Source organism: Pantherophis guttatus, chromosome 4 (genome assembly GCF_059756535.1).
Source record: "Pantherophis guttatus breed Tessera chromosome 4, ASM5975653v1, whole genome shotgun sequence".
NCBI classification, from domain to species: Eukaryota; Metazoa; Chordata; class Lepidosauria; order Squamata; family Colubridae; genus Pantherophis; species Pantherophis guttatus.
Genome location: NC_142066.1, coordinates 158,746,847 through 158,762,596, shown reverse-complemented (window position 1 = coordinate 158,762,596; position 15,750 = coordinate 158,746,847). Strand labels below are relative to the sequence as shown.

Sequence of the window (15,750 nt, the reverse complement as noted above, 5' to 3'; positions counted from 1 at the left end):
TCCCTTGCGAGGTGGAGTCCGGGCAACTGAATGGAGCTCGCAGAGTGTTTGAATGGCCGGATGCTCTTCCTGTTGCCAGTGCGGAGTTCTGTTCAGCAGATACGTTCTCGGTGTGCCCAGAGAGAGAAATATCTGCTTCTACCTAGGATCGAACTCACAGCCTCCTGTTCTTTTATTCAAACTAATCCGAACGAATTAAAAAACGCAGGGAACCCACCCGATTTTGCTAGCCCGCCCCCCCCCCAAAAAACATCTCCTCTCTCCTCACCCCTGTCTCAGATTGTGGACCAGCCTGCAGCCTGAGCGAGTTCCGTTGTGCGGCCGGGCGCTGCCTGCCATACCTGCACCGCTGCGACGGGCATGACGACTGCGGCGATTTTAGCGATGAACGCGACTGCGACTGCCCTCCTGGGGAGTTCCAGTGCCCAAGTGGCCAGTGCCTTCCAAAACTTCTGGTTTGCAACGGCCAGCAGGACTGTCGCTCTGGCATGGATGAGGCTTTCTGCCTAGGTGGGTATATCCCTCTGTTAGTATGCGTGATTAATTTATTAATTAAGGATCCAGCTCGGTGTAGTGGGTAAGGTACTGCCTAGAAACCAGGGGACTGTGAGTTCTAGTCCCACCTAAGGCATGAAAACTGATTGGGAGTTCTAGTCCTGCCTTAGACAGGAAAGCCAGCTGGGTATCTTTGGGCCAATCATCAGGAGAGGGGGAGTTCTAGTCCCACCTCAGCACAAAAGCCAACTAGGTGACTTTGGGCCAATGACCAGGAGGTGGAATAGGTGTAGTGGATAAGGTGCTCCCTGGAAACTAGGAGAGTGTGAGTTCTAGTCCTGCCAGGCATAAAAGATAGCTGGGAGATTTTGGGCCAATCACCAGGAGAACGTGAATTCTAGTCCCACTTTAGGCATGTAAATCAGCTGGGTGACTTTAAGACAATTACCACGGTGAGTTCTAGTCCCATTTTAAGCATGAAAGATAGCTGGGAGACCTTGGACCAATGATCAAGTGAACGGGAGTTTTAGTCCTGCCTCAGCACGGAAGCCGACTAGGTGATTTAGGGCCAATCCCCAGGGGGCTGTGAGTTCTAGTCCCACTTTAGGCATGTAAGCCAGTTGGGTGATCAATACCCAGGAGGTGGAGTAGACAGTGGTCTGAGAGAGATCCAGGATCCACCAGGACAGATGAAGAACCAGAGCTAATCTAATTTGATTCTTTGTCCATCAATAAGTTATGTCAAGCGTTAGATAATTCTAGATAAGTCATCTAGCCCAGCAGTCCCCAACCTGTGGGTTGCAGCCCACTACCAGGCTGCAGGGTAATCACCCCTGGCCCATGTGAATGGCCAGCCGGTGCGCACGCCTCCACGTGCACGCAGGACCCCACTCGTGCAAGCCTCATCCCAGGTGCCCATGGCCCCACTCCCGCTATTCTCATCGCAAGCACCCGTGGCCCCACTTGCGCGAGCCTCGTCCCGGGTGACCGCAGCCCAACTCACACGAGTCTCATCGCAGGAGATCGTGGCTCCGCTTGCGCGAGCGTTGCTATTTACATCACGGGTGTGCATGCACATGCACGCGCACACCCACTTGCCCCTCCCACCAAACCATCCCCTCTTTCCCCCTTCCTCCTGCTTCAGCCCACAACCTAGAAACGAATTCCGCATCTTATTATAGGTCCGGTAACGTGTGCTCCGGGCCAGCTAGCTTGTCCAAATGCCACTTGCGTGAGCCATACACAGGTGTGTGACGGGGTACGCGACTGTGAGGATGGTACCGATGAGGACCCGTCTCGGTGTCCAGGGATACAGGCCACCCCTCTTGTGCCCACCGTTCCGCCAGCTTTTCCTGGAACCCGTCAGCCTGTCATCAACAGGACCCTGGGTAAGCCGTCTCAAGGGATCTGAGGATCGTCAGACCTTGTGTGGTATGTGATCTTCTGGATTAGGAGCTGTCACCACCCACCCAGCCTTTAAGCCATCGATCAATTTACCTGATACAGGTAGACTACAATTGAGCCCCAAATCTCTGTTGTTAAGTGAGTTCTGTCCCGTTTTATGACTTTTCTTACCCTGCTGAACCACAGCAGTTCTTAACATCAGTAACACGGTGGTAAAGGAGATCTGATCTTCTGCCCTTCCCGTCCGCACAGGGCCACCCTGCGGGCGATACGAGTTCCACTGCCACAGCGGAGAGTGCCAGCCGCGGGGCTGGGTGTGCGACAACGAAGCGGATTGCCTGGACGGCAGCGACGAGCTTCACTGCAACCGCACGTGCGAACTGGACCAGTTCCCTTGCGCCCACGGGGCAGAGTGCATCCACTACCAGCAGCTCTGCGATGGCGTCCCACACTGCCAGGACCAGTCCGATGAGAGCATTGACACCTGCGGTGAGGAGTGTCTTCTCCCGGGTGCACCCTTGACCCATTGTTCCTCCATTTCTCTAGGGCAGGGGTGTCAAACTCAATTTCATTGAGGGCTGCATCAGGGTTGTGGTTGACCTCGGGGGGGCTGGGCAGACGTTGCCGACTGGATGGGCGTGGCCAGTTTGACTCTAGTCACTGGGCCTGGCTGACTGGGTAGGTGTGGCCAGCTGGGTGGGCGTGGCCAGCTTGATGCCACTCCCCAAACTGCTGGCATGTTCCCTCTTTGCATTGGGTAGACTGGGCCGAAGCGATGCGGGCCAGCCCCTTACATTTCCCAGGATGGCCCCACGGGCCGCATCCAACCATATTGTGGGCCAGATCTGCTCTAGGGTCATTTTCTCACTCACATCCAACTAAGGAAGAGCCAAGCAAAAATGTCAAGACACAATAAATGTGGACATAAAAAATAGCTACTTGGACTCAGATGCTGCATTTGCAGAATGGCATAATTCACCCCCCGGCCAACTCTTCCTGGCTGACTTTTCCCAGCCGACTGTCCGCAGACAACTCGCTGCGAGAAAGTTCAATGCGGGATAACTCAAGAGAGGAACAAGTGAATAGCAGCTCAGCCCAGCCTTGAGGACTGCTAACTTGAGAAGGTTCAAACCTAAAGCAAAACAAGGCCTGCAATTCCATTCTCCCCCTCTTGAGTTATCCCGCGTCGAAGTGTCCCGTGACGATTTGTCCCTTTTGCCAAGTTGGTCGCAGCAAGTTATCCTGCGGTGAGTTGACTGAGGTGAGTCGGCCGGGGTGAGTTGTCGTAGACCTGCTGTATTTGATCGTACAAAATGGTGTTCGTCGATCCGAAAAGCGGACCCTGCACCTGCGGGAAAAACACGACGACGATGATGAAGATGACGACTCTTCTTTCTCTTGGAGGCAGGCTCCACGCAGATCCCCCCTTGCCCCGGGTTCTTCATCTGCAACGACCGGATGTGCATCAACGTAACCCGGGTGTGTGACAGTTCGCCCGACTGCTCCCAGGGAGAAGACGAGCTCGCCTGCGGTAAGGAAGGGAGGAGTGTGCAGCCGAGTCGATTTTCGGGAAAGGGTGCAAAATCGTGATGGGACGCCAGGAAGGGATTTTTTTTTTTTTTTTTTTGCTTTAATTTATATGCCGCCCTTCTCCGGAGACTCAGGGCAGCTTACAATGCGCTAAGCAATAGCCTTCATCCTTTTGTATATTTACACAAAGTCAGCTTATTGCCCCCACAAACTGGGTCCTCATTTCACCTACCTTAGAAAGGATGGAAGGCTGAGTCAACCTTGAGCCTGATGAGATTTGAACTTACAGTAATTGCAGACAGCTGGTGTTAAATTACAGTGCTTTAGTCCACTGTACTACAGGCTCTGAGGATTGAGACTACAGGATTGAGTCTACCTGGAGGGGGCACTTTAAATTTCCAATCACCTCCCCAATTTTGCACTTCCTGAAGATTTAACTTGATTTAAGTAATCGAAATAGGTTCCTGACGTACAGGTAGCCCTCAACTTATGACTGGTGGAGCTACCAGGAGGGTACTTACAATGTTGATTTGATGTTTGGGCAGTAAGGATACACACACACACACCCATGGTCACACAACTGTATGGCAAGCATTGGCAACCACACCCGTTTGCTGCATCCTGCAATTGCACAATAATGATTGCCCAGTCGTATCGCACAATTACACAATCGTACGCAATCGCGCGATATAAAAAGACACCAGAACTATCTGATGCATTCTCCTCCTCCCTTCGCATAACAGGTCGAGAAGGAATGATAACACTTTCCCATTTATATTTGATAAAAATACTACGTTATTACCTAAAAAGACGTGGGAATTTATGTATCTGTCGATTCAATCGTCCCGGTATCCATTAGCTGTATTAAAAAAAAGCCGTCAACAGGTAACCCCAAAGATAAGATAATCCATTAACCGTCTGTTATCATATTTTAACACACAAGGCAATGGATGCTGTTCAGTGATGGGGGAGTGGATGATGGGTGGGGAGGTACTGCTGGCTCTGATGGTTGCTCATTCTGATCCCAATAGAAATCCCGGTGGCTCCACCAGGCAGGAGGAATCAGACAGTTGGACCGTGTCCGGAATATTCCTGTGGTGATGGCGCCTGTATTGCCTTTAAACAGGTGCACTGAGGCGTTGGTTCCTCACCCCTTCTTGTCTTCCCTGTCCCTGCACTTCTTTTCATTGCTGTTTCATTCCTTTATTCACTGATATAGCCTCCAGATAGATTACGGAATCAGAGTGGTGCCGTGGCCTAGAGGTGGAGCTCTCGCCTCACAATCAGGAGGCTGTGAGTTCGATCCTAGGTAGAGGCTGATATTTCTCTCTCTGGACACAATGAGAATATATCTGCTGAACAAAACTCCGCACTGGTGATAGGAAGGGCATCCGGCCAGTAAACACACTGCTAGCTCCATTCAGTTGCCCAAACTCCACCCTGCAAGAGTTTATGGGGGTCATTAAACGACAAAGAAGATAGATTAGGGAATCTATCATAGCAACACCACAATGATGGCGCAGGTAGTCCTTCACGTATAACGATTTGTTTAGCGACCATTCAAAGTTACAATGGCACTACAGTGTCTTAGGACTGTTTTCCACCCTCGCACCATCCCCGTGGTCACGTGATCAGAATTCAGATGCTTGGCAACCGACTCACAGTTATGACGGTCACAGTGTCCCGGAGTCACGTGATCCCCTTTTTGCAACCCTTCTGATGAGCAAAGTCGATGGGGAAGCCAGATTCGCTTAACGACTCTGCAACTAATTTAACACCCACAGAGATTCACTTAACAGGTCGTAAAACAGGGCAAAACTCACTTAACAATGTCACGTTTAGCAACGGAAATTCAGGCCTCTCTTGTGGCCATATGTCGAGGATGATCTGTATGAAAATATTACAATAGAATAGTATAATAATAGCAGGGGTGAAATGCTCCCGGTTCGGACCGGATCACCCAATCCGGTAGCGATGGAGGTGCGTGGTTTGGAGAATCGATAGCAAAAATCCCTGCCCCCCCCATGGCTTTTTTTTTAATTTTTAAAAGCATTTTTTCTACAATCTCTTTTGCCGAAAAAATGCTTTTAAAAGTAAAACACAAAAGCCTCTGATGATCGCACGGCTTGGCTGGGATTGTCAGAGGCTTTTAAAAGCATTTTTTTACAACCTCTTCGTGAAGAGGTTGTAGAAAAAATGGTTTTAAAAGTAATAAAAAAAAAAGTTGGCCAAGCCCACTCAGTCATATTACCCCCGCAAGCCACACTCACACAACCAGTAGTAACGAATTTTACATTTCACCACTGAATAATAGGATAGAATATGAAATAGAATAGAATAACGTAGCGTATACGTAGTCCTCAACTTATCATGGAGCCTGCCTATTTATGGTCATATGGTCATAAATCTTCTCCCCTTTTAAATATAAATTTTAAATATAAATTTTAATTTGTTTTTAACTATGGGGTATTTTAAATTCAGCCAGATTATTTAATTCGTTTTTAATCTATTTTAAATTTTTGTATTTTATGTGTTTTATCTTGTGGCTGTTCACAGCCCTGAGTCCTTCGGGAGAAGGGCGGTATAGAAATTTAATAAAATAAAATAAATCAATAAAATAAATAAGTTGTGACGTCGTAAAGAAAGTCACCCACAAGCCCAGTGATGGAATCGACAGGCAGTCCTCGACTTACAACCGTAACAGAGCCCATTATGATGGTAAGCCATGACGGTTGTGACGCTGGTCACCAATACAATCAACTTGATTTTTCAATCTATTTTTCAGTGGTGGTTAACCGAACCCCTGATTCATTATTGGGCATCTTTGCTGAAAAGCGAAATAAACGCCACTTTTTGCCCCCCCCCCAAAAAATCATAAAAGGCGTAAAACGGGACTTGCCCATGGAACGTAATGTGTTCCCCTTGCCGGGCACCTGATGTACGGTCGTGTGACCGCAAGGGAGACAGCCGTCAGAACTTTGGGACTGGGTCATAAGTCTTTTTTTATTATTATTATTAAAGAGTTTTACGAAAAGAAAAAAATTTTTTTTACAAGTATTTCCCCCTCCCCCCTCCCTTCCTTACCCCCCCCCCCCCGAACTTCCCAGAACAAAATACAGGGTATAACAATTAACAATCATATGCTAAACTAAGCTAATTAACTAAGGATTCCTATCCCCACCTTCACACTTTTAACTCCCCTTTTGCTTAACTAAATATAAATACTCTTAATTTTTCTGTTCATTCATAAGCTATTTGATACTTTTTAGTCCGATATTTGTTTTGAATATAGTCAATCCATCTTCTACATCTTCTTCCGATATATATCTTTCTTGTGAGTGATCTTTCAAGTATGCTGAAATCTTCGCCATTTCTGCTAAATTCACTACTTTTAATGTCCATTCTTCAATAGTAGGCAGATCTTCCTTCTTCCAATATTGCGCCACCAAAAGTCTAGCTGCAGTTACTAAATTTAAAATCAATAAAAGACTTTATGACTGGGTCATAAGTCTTGTTTGGGGGAATCGATCATAACTTGGGGCTGTCGCTAAACAACGGGTTGTAAGTCGAGTAATAGGCTTTCGGCCTCTCCTCTTGCCCTGTCGTGCCTCCACTCCTCCATCTTTCCTTTCTGCCCTCCGAGTTTTAGTCGTTCCCAAGGGATGTAGAAAGAATGACAGTGTGCCCAACTTCAGGATGTGCGAGAAGACAATGCCCCCCATGTAACTCCTTGGCCCACCGTTCTGGGGCAGAGGCATCAACTGCAGACGCTCTTGGGCAGAGCAAGAGACACTCCTTGTAGGTCCCTCCATCCCTGCAAAGGTTTGTAAGAAGAGATTAGACAACCGTTTGTCTGAAATGGCACAAGGTTTCCTGCTTGAGCCAAGGCGGTTGGACAAACGGATTTAACAGATGAACTGAGTTGGAAGGGACCTTGTAGGTCATCTAGTCCACCCCAGGCCCAAGCAGGAGACCCTACACCATTTCGGACAGAGGGCAGCCCAGTCTCTTCTTGAAAGCCTCCAGGGATGAAGCTCCCACAACTTCCAAAGGCAACTTCTGGTCCATGGGTTGATTGTTCTCACCTCGGAAAACTTGTGGAGCTGCACACGTGTGCTCCTAGCTGCCTCTCAAGTGGAACCATCCCCTCTTCAACCCCCAGCCGGTCCACGATGCTGGAAAGTTGGAGACCACTGGACTGATAACCTCCAGGGTCCCTTCCAACTCTGTTATTCTGTGATTCCTAATGGCTTCGAGGTTGTCCTTGGTGGCAGAAAGAGGAAATCAGTCTGGAGGGGCTCCTGCGTTTCCTATTTTTGGAGCCCTCTTACGCCCCTTCTGGTTGTACATTCTTGCAGGTGTGCAATGGTCTGGCCAACTGTGCTGATGGCACGGAGGCTTCGGGTTGGCTGCCCTCTGATGAACGGGACTGCGGCCTCTGGACCCCCTGGGCAGCCTGGAGCATGTGCAGCCGCTCGTGCGGCACGGGACTCCAGATCCGCCGGAGGAGCTGCACACGGCGAGCGGACGACGTCCTCCGTCACTGCCTCGGAGAGGAGACCCAGGCCCAGCAGTGCTTCCTAGTGGCTTGTCCCGGTAAGAGCAGGCTTTGGGACTCCTACCTCCTGTTAATGGACTTCGTTCACACATTCAACACAATTTGGTGTGGACACTCGATCCTCCCCTGCTTTCGTCTGCAGCCGTTCAGTGATCGGTTCCCTCCGTAGCTCCTGATGCGTTGGACGTAGGAGATGCTACATTCGCAGGGACCCTTTCTCTCAGGCAGCCCCTAATTTTTTTCTCTCTCTCACCCGAAAAGTTGATGGCCAATGGCGTGAATGGGCCACATGGTCCAACTGCACCGAGGACTGCCGCGGGGTGGTGGTGCGTCACCGCGAATGTCTCCCATCCCAGAACGGAGGCCGCCACTGCACCGAAGGCCCAGATGGATCCTCCGGTTCAATAGAAATCCGTAAGTCAGTCGGGGATTATGGGTGAACAAGCGACGGAAAGTGGGACGGGGTAATCGTTACAGCTAGTCCTCAGTTTACAACCATTGGTTTAGTGTCCAAATTGACAGCGATGCTGAAAAATGTGACTTACAACCATTTTTGACATGCAACTCCCCTCTGGTCACATGATCAAAATTCGGATGCTTGGTAACTGACTCATATTTATGACAGTCGCAATGTCCCCTGTGTGTGTCACATGATCCCCTTTTGCGACCTCCTGACAAGCAAAGTCAACGGGGGAGCCAGATTTATTTATTGGTTCAATTTATATGCTGCCCTTCTCCGGAGACTCAGGGCGGCTTGCAATGCGTTAAGCAATAGTCTTCATACTTTTGTATATACCTGCTTAGTAGGGCTTTTGCCCCCCCCCCCAAGCGGTGTTCTTTTTTATACAAAGTCAGCTTATTGACCCCACAATCCGGGTCCTCATTTTACCTACCTTAGAAAGGATGGAAGGCTGAGTCAGCCTTGAGCCTGGTGAGATTTGAACTCGCAGTAATTGCAGGCAGCTGGTGCTACTTAACAGCACTTTAGTCTGCTGCGCCACCAAGGCTCTTCACTTTGCAACCATGTTACTAACTCAACAACCGCGGCAAGACAGGCCATAAAATGAGGCAAAACTCATTCAAGAAATGTCTCGCCTAACAACAGAAATTTGGGTCTTAATTGCGGTCATAACCCGAGGACTACCTGTACTGGACATTCATTTTGGCCCTGCAGAATGACAGGACATGCCTCCATGCTCTGCCCGGCACATGGTGACAATGAACACAAATAGGACAACTTGTGTCCATTGATTAACACAAATTAATTAACACAAATAGGACAATTAAGCAGTGGAACAGAAGTGCTGTCAGAAATTGTATGGCTGACGTGTCCAACGTGGGACCTGCGGGCCGCATTCGGCCTGCAATAGGCTACGGAATTGGCCAGCGGGGCCATCCTGGAGACATCGAGGGGCCAGCCCCTCCCACCCCAGCCCCAGCCACGCCCACCCACTTAGCCGCGATTACCAAGCCACACCCACCCTGGCCCCCCAAGGACAAACAACCTCCTGAGGCGGCCTGCGACAGGATTGAGTTTGATAGCTCTATTGTAGGGACTTCATCCCTGGAGGTTTTTAAGAAAAGATTGGACCTGTTGGAAATGGTGCAGGGTCTCCTGCTTGAGCAGGGGCTGGACTAGAAGGCCTCCAAGTTCCCGTCCAGCTCTATTCTGATGGATTGAAATATTGTCCTGCAAGTAGACACAGCTCTCAGCTTCTTCCCCTCGCAGAGTTGTGTCAACGTGAGGACTGTCTCAATGCCTCCACTTGCCCGGGAGAGCTGGTGAGCCAGAAGTGCGCCCCGTGTCCCACCTCCTGCACCGAGCTCTCCAGCCGTACAAGATGCCGGAAGGACAGGCCCTGCCGATCAGGTAAGGGGTAGTTGGGTCTCCGGGTAGTCGGTTGGTATAAGCTTTGATGTCCATCATGTGCGTGCTGTACTCGTGTGTCCAGAGAATCCGCTAAAGTCTGGATAGACTCTCTGACCATTTGTCCTGCTTGAGCAACGAAGCTGGAGTAGAAGACCTCCAAGGTCCCTTCCAACTCTGCTATTCTCTCATTCTCTCATTCTGCTATTCTGTTAATCTGTGGTTCTACTCTTCTGTTGTTATTCTGCTCTCCTGTTATTTTGTCATTGTGTCATCCCGCTATTCTGTTCTGCTATTCTGTCATTCTACCATCCCGTCATTCTGTTATTCTATGACTCTGCAATTCTATTCTGCTGTTGTTCTGCCATCCCGCTATTCTGTTCTGGCCATTCTGTCATTTTGTTATTCAGTTCTTCAGTTCCACTATTCTGTCATTCTGCTATGTTGTTATTCTGCTATTCTGTTCTGCCATTCTGCTATTCTGCTATCCTGTTATTCTCTCCTCTCCAGGTTGCTGGTGTCCGGAAGGCCTGGTCTTGAACAGCGAGCAGCAGTGTGTGCGTCCGCGAGAGTGCCCTTGCCAAGTGGCCGGCGTCCGCTATTGGCCTGGCCAACTGGTCAAAGTCAACTGCCGGATCTGCACTTGCCAGGAAGGACAGATGAAACGTTGCCGGCAGAATCCGGAGTGTACAGGTCAGCCCCGTGCCAGGCTCCTGTTGTGGCCCGCCAGCTGCCAGTGGAGTTGGTGGCAGATTCGGACGATGAGGAGGTTGGGGAGGGACTTGGGCCAGTCCTGGAGTCTGGGGAAGGCTCTGATGAATGCCAGGGCCATCCGGCATTTCCCAGCTGCCTTTGGAGGTGGAGATAAGTGGGGAGGAAGAACAGCTGGGGCCTGTTCCAGATGTGCGCATGCACAGAGCTCTTAGGAGAGGAGAACAACTGAGGACAAGGAGCCGACTCGGGAAGAAAGACACATGTGGACGCTGAATGGCCCTTCCCTGGCTGGGAAATAAATAGAAGGAAAGGGGAGTGGTGGTTGTAGGAGACAACCGTTCGGATTTCTTTCAGAAGGTTTGCTCGTTGTTTTTCGCACCCCAGAGACTGCTTGCCAGAACTTAATTTACAGCCTTGCAGCTGGAAGTTCCCTGGCCTGGCAATTATCTCAAGGAACTGATAAAGCCTGTTAGTGTAATTAACCCTTTGAAAGATTATTGCCTTGACTTTTCGGTGTGTGAATGCCATTAATCCACAGTAGCTAAATAAAGAGGGGTTTTTCGGTACAAGGAGTCTGTTTATTGGTTCTGTTAAGGCTGGGTCAGAACAGCTCCCATCTTCCCTCCTTCGGGCGAGATGGTGGGATCTTCCATCTTTGGTCCCCATCTAAACTTATCCTGCCTTGGTCTCCAGTGAACTGCGGCTGGTCAGCGTGGTCGCCGTGGGGCGAATGTCTGGGTCCCTGTGGGGTGCAGAGTATCCAGTGGTCCTTCCGTAGTCCCAACAACCCCACCAAACACGGCAACGGACGGCAGTGCCGGGGCATTTACCGCAAGGCCCGGAGGTGAGTCAACACCCCCCTCCCTCAACTCCACACAGAAGACCAAACAAAGGAGTATCTGCGTCGGGAGCAACAAAGCAGGATCCAGCAGGATTCAAAAACACCGCAAATTTCTTGCACGCTCACCGAATCAGCTAGTCCTCCACTTACAACAGCTCACTTAGGGACCGTTCAAAGTTATGACAGCACTGAAAAAAAAAAGACCGAGGACCTTTTTTGCACTTATTACCATTTCGGCGCAGGGTCAGAATTCAGACGCTTGGCAATAGACTCCCCTTTATGATGGTTCGCGGAGTCCCAGAGTCGCACGATCCCCTTTGCCGACCTGCCGACCCGCAAATTCAGTGGGGAAGCCAGATTCATTTCCCAACTGGGTTACTAATTGAACAACAGCGGGGATTCACTTTAACGACTGGGGCAAAAAAAGTCATAAAATGGGACAAAACTCACTTCACAAATTTTCTCACTTAGCGATGTAAATTCTGGACCCAATTGTGGTCGTAAGTCGACAACTATCTGTCCATGAGAATCTGATCTACTAACGGTCGAGGCAAATTGGCACCCAAGTTGACAGACTTCAAAGGGGGTGTGTGAGGCTGGATTTAGGTCCTTTTGGGGGGCGTAGGGACCCCTGACAAATGACGCATTTGATCCCAACATCGGGATCCACCTGATCATCTGCTACAAAGGGGTGTGTGCATTAGTTTTCTCCAGGGCCAAACTGCCTTTCTTAACAGATGAACAGAGTTGGAAGGGACCTTGGAGGTCTTCTAGTCCAGCCCTCTGTTCAAGCAGGAGACCTCCTACTCTACCTCAAGCCCTGGCCCACTCACAGGCCGTGGGCTGCTTGGAACTGGGCTGCATGACTAATTGGCCTTCGCATATGCATGCACAGAGCCACCACGACTTGAGGCTGGTTCCCCTTTCTCCACCACCCACAACGGGCCACCACGTTGTAAAGTTTGGGGACCGCTGTTCTACTATTCTGAACAAATGAGCGTCCGATCGCTTCTTCAGAACCTCCAGTATATTCTGGTGGCAAGCAGTTCCACTGGTTAATTGTCCTGTTCGGAAGTTTCTCCTTCATTCCAGGTTGCTTCTCTCCTCCATTAGTTTCCACTCGTTGCTTCTCGTCCTGCCTTCTGGTGCTTTGGAAAATAAGTGGAAAGCCCCCCCCCTTCTTTGGGGCAGCCCCTCAAATATTGGAAGACTGCTATCCTGTCCCTCCTGGTCCTTGTTTTCATTAGACTAGCCACACCCAAATCCCACAACCGTTCATCGCCCCCTTAGCATCTCAGTTGCTCTTCGCATCTTCTCGCGAGGAGGACGCCACCCTTCCATTCTGCCTCTCTTGGCTACCTCGTGTGGGTCCAAGATCTCTCCTTCCAATCCTCTGCAGATGCCAGACGGAGCCGTGTGAAGAGTGCGAACACCACGGCCGGACTCACGCCATTGGTGACCGCTGGCGTTCCGGCCAGTGCCAAGTCTGCCAGTGTTTGCCTAATCTCACCGTCCAATGCTCCCAGTACTGTCCCTACAGCGCGGTGGGCTGCCCCGAGGTGAGCCTGGCCCCTTCCTTTTTCTTCGACCTCTCGAGGTGTCCAATCCTTATGTTGACCCTCCTCCTTCCGTCCCACAGGGCCGGGTGCTGGTGAAGGGCCGAGCGGACGCCTGTTGTTACTGCACGGAAGGGGGTAAGTCCTAAAGGGGGGGGGGAGGACGTAGGGTGGCGATAGCGCAGGTTCCATATCGCCACTGCCGTGGTGAGCCACATTTGTTGCACGCAGCATTGTTCAATCTTGCCAGCTTTAAGATGTTTGGACTTCAACTCCCAGAATTCCCCTGGCATGCTGGGAGTGGACGTCTACCCCTCTTAAAGCACACTAGCTGGGGGATTTTGGGAATTGAAGTCCACCCATTTTAAATCACACTGGCTAGAAAATTCTAGGAGTTGAAGTTCATCCGTTTTAAAGGATGCTGGCTGGGGAATTCTGGAAGTTGAAGTACATCCATTTTATAACTTGGTAGCTGGGGGAATTCTGAGAGTTGAAGCCCACCCCTCTGAAAGCCTGGTTACTAGTAGCTGTGTTCACACAACATCCCAAATTTTGGGAACCTGAATCCAGGAGCAGGGGTGCTATTCAGCAGGTTCTGACAAGTTCTGGAGAACCAGCAGTGGAAATTTTGAGTAGTTCGGAGAACTGGCAAATGCCACCTCTGGCTGGCCCCAGAGTGGGGTGGGAATGGAGAGTTTGCAATATCCTTCCCCCGGGAATAGGGAGAGAATGGGGATTTTGCAGTATCCTTCCCTGGAGTGAGGTGGGAATGGAGATTTTGCAGTATCCTTCCCCTGCCATGCCCACCAAGCCACCCCCACAAACCCAACCCAACCCAAACCACACCCACCAAGCCACGCCCACAGAACCAGTAGTAAAAAAAATTAATTCCACCACTGGTCTGGAGTTGTTTGTGGCTTCCGAATTGGCCCAGCCAGATTGCATTCCCAACAGACCACACATGAGTTGGGAACAGTGGCCACTTTTTTTAAATTTAATTTAATTTTTATTTTTTTATTTGATTTATATGCCACCCTTCTCCGGAGACTCAGGCGGCTTACAATGCGTTAAGCAATAGCCTTCATCCTTTTGTATATTTATACAAAGTCAGCTTATTGCCCCCACAAACTGGGTCCTCATTTTACCTACCTTAGAAAGGATGGAAGGCTGAGTCGACCTTGAGCCTTGGCGAGATTCGAACCTGCAGAAATTGCAGGCAGCTGTGTTAATAACAGGGTGCATTAAACCACTGTACTACCAAGGCTCTGTTCACTTCTGCCTATGTGGGATCAGATTCTTAGGAGTGATTTTCATATCCCCTGATGGTGTCAGTCACTTTGATAGGGGCCTGCGTAGTGCTACTCCTAATGGATGCCTCCTCCCTACCCTGTCGGATGCCTTCAACTTCTGTGCTTTGTTGCAGCGGAGAACCAGACAGCCATCCCGAGTGCTCTGCCTATGGGACCCCTGGGGACCTCCCGAGCCAGCTCCGCACCCTTCCCCACAGCTCCTCCACTCAGCACATACCCCCTGCCTCCGCTCGGCGGTAAGGAAGTCCATATACCATGTTGTCCTTTTGTGGAAACCATGCACCACGCAAATCTTGGGATGGGGCGTGGGTCTCAGCCCCAGCTGACTATATTCCTGCCCCCCCGACCATCTTCGGTCTACACAGATCTCTGCTATGGCCCGCTGGGCATCGCCTCGCTGCCGGATGCCAGCTTCACTGCCTCTGCACAACAGCCGGAGAACCCAGCACATGCCGCTCGGCTAGGCCGCCTACTGCCCGGGGCTGATTTGCAGGGTTGGGCCCCTCCAGCAGAAGTGTATCCGGAGCTGCTCTCTCGGCCCCCCTTCCTGCAAGTGGATTTGGGGGAGCCCAGGAACCTGACAGGTAGGTGCCTGGTCTAGACAGAATGGGACAACTCGCCGCAGCCAATGTGCTGTGGCCAATTCGTCATGGCTAATTCACCGTGGCCGATTCTTTTTGTACCTCATCGCCAGTTCCAGCCATTCCTTGAAGCTCCACCAAGAGTTCTGGTTGAAATTGGAGTAAAATAGGAAATAGGTCTCTGTCTCTGTCTCTGTCTCTGTCTCTGTCTCTGTCTCTGTCTCTGTCTCTGTCTCTCTCTCTCTCTCTCTCTCTCTCTCTCTCTCTCTCTCTCTCTCTCTCTGTGTGTGTGTGTGTGTGTGTGTGTGTGTGTGTGTTGTAGAAATCCACTATCTTGAGGTTCCCTGTCATGTGTTTAGGATGCCTCTACCATTGCAGGCATCTAAGTGTCTGGAGTTTCTTGGACATTCATCGATTTCCCTCCGTCTTCCCCAGGAGTCGTGATCCAAGGAGCAGGAACCTCAGATGCCTATGTGACCAGCTTCTTCCTCCAGTTCAGCTTGGATGGTGCGAGATGGCACAACTACCAAGAGGTCACCTCCAGGAGCACCAGGCCTGAGCCAAAGGTTGGCGTGTCCTCTTGAGGAGAGACTTTCATGAGACCTCCAGTTCTTCTGGAACTGGGTGGCATGCCCAAGATCAAAGGCTTGGCTTGTAAACCTCTGTTGAGGAGTGGACTGGGGTTGGACCTCCTCCTTCTCAGACAGCCCCCAGGTGATTGCTTCCTGATAGACCTGATTGAGGGCAACCTGCAGACATCAGGGCAAGATGGGGACAGAGACAAAGTAGAATGACAGAATTGGGAGGGTCCTCGGAGGTCTTCTAGTCCCACTCCCTGCTCGAGCAGAAGACACACAATCATAGAATAACAGAGTTGGAGGGGACCTTGGAGGT

General features: G+C 50.4%; 1 protein-coding gene across 1 annotated transcript in view; it reads left to right on the top strand.

The window, feature by feature from the left end:
• Positions 1 to 15,750, top strand: part of LOC117673241 (SCO-spondin-like) — a 123,176-nt gene that overhangs the window by 30,131 nt on the left and 77,295 nt on the right. Inside the window, exons 29-43 of the mRNA XM_087894296.1 lie at positions 280 to 510; positions 1,677 to 1,883; positions 2,152 to 2,388; positions 3,308 to 3,430; positions 4,461 to 4,555; positions 7,788 to 8,025; positions 8,249 to 8,401; positions 9,717 to 9,857; positions 10,365 to 10,547; positions 11,262 to 11,412; positions 12,809 to 12,968; positions 13,049 to 13,103; positions 14,389 to 14,511; positions 14,641 to 14,859; positions 15,292 to 15,422. Of these exons, the coding sequence (XP_087750422.1) occupies positions 280 to 510; positions 1,677 to 1,883; positions 2,152 to 2,388; positions 3,308 to 3,430; positions 4,461 to 4,555; positions 7,788 to 8,025; positions 8,249 to 8,401; positions 9,717 to 9,857; positions 10,365 to 10,547; positions 11,262 to 11,412; positions 12,809 to 12,968; positions 13,049 to 13,103; positions 14,389 to 14,511; positions 14,641 to 14,859; positions 15,292 to 15,422 (2,447 nt within the window). The remainder of the gene's footprint in view (positions 1 to 279; positions 511 to 1,676; positions 1,884 to 2,151; positions 2,389 to 3,307; positions 3,431 to 4,460; positions 4,556 to 7,787; positions 8,026 to 8,248; positions 8,402 to 9,716; positions 9,858 to 10,364; positions 10,548 to 11,261; positions 11,413 to 12,808; positions 12,969 to 13,048; positions 13,104 to 14,388; positions 14,512 to 14,640; positions 14,860 to 15,291; positions 15,423 to 15,750) is intronic.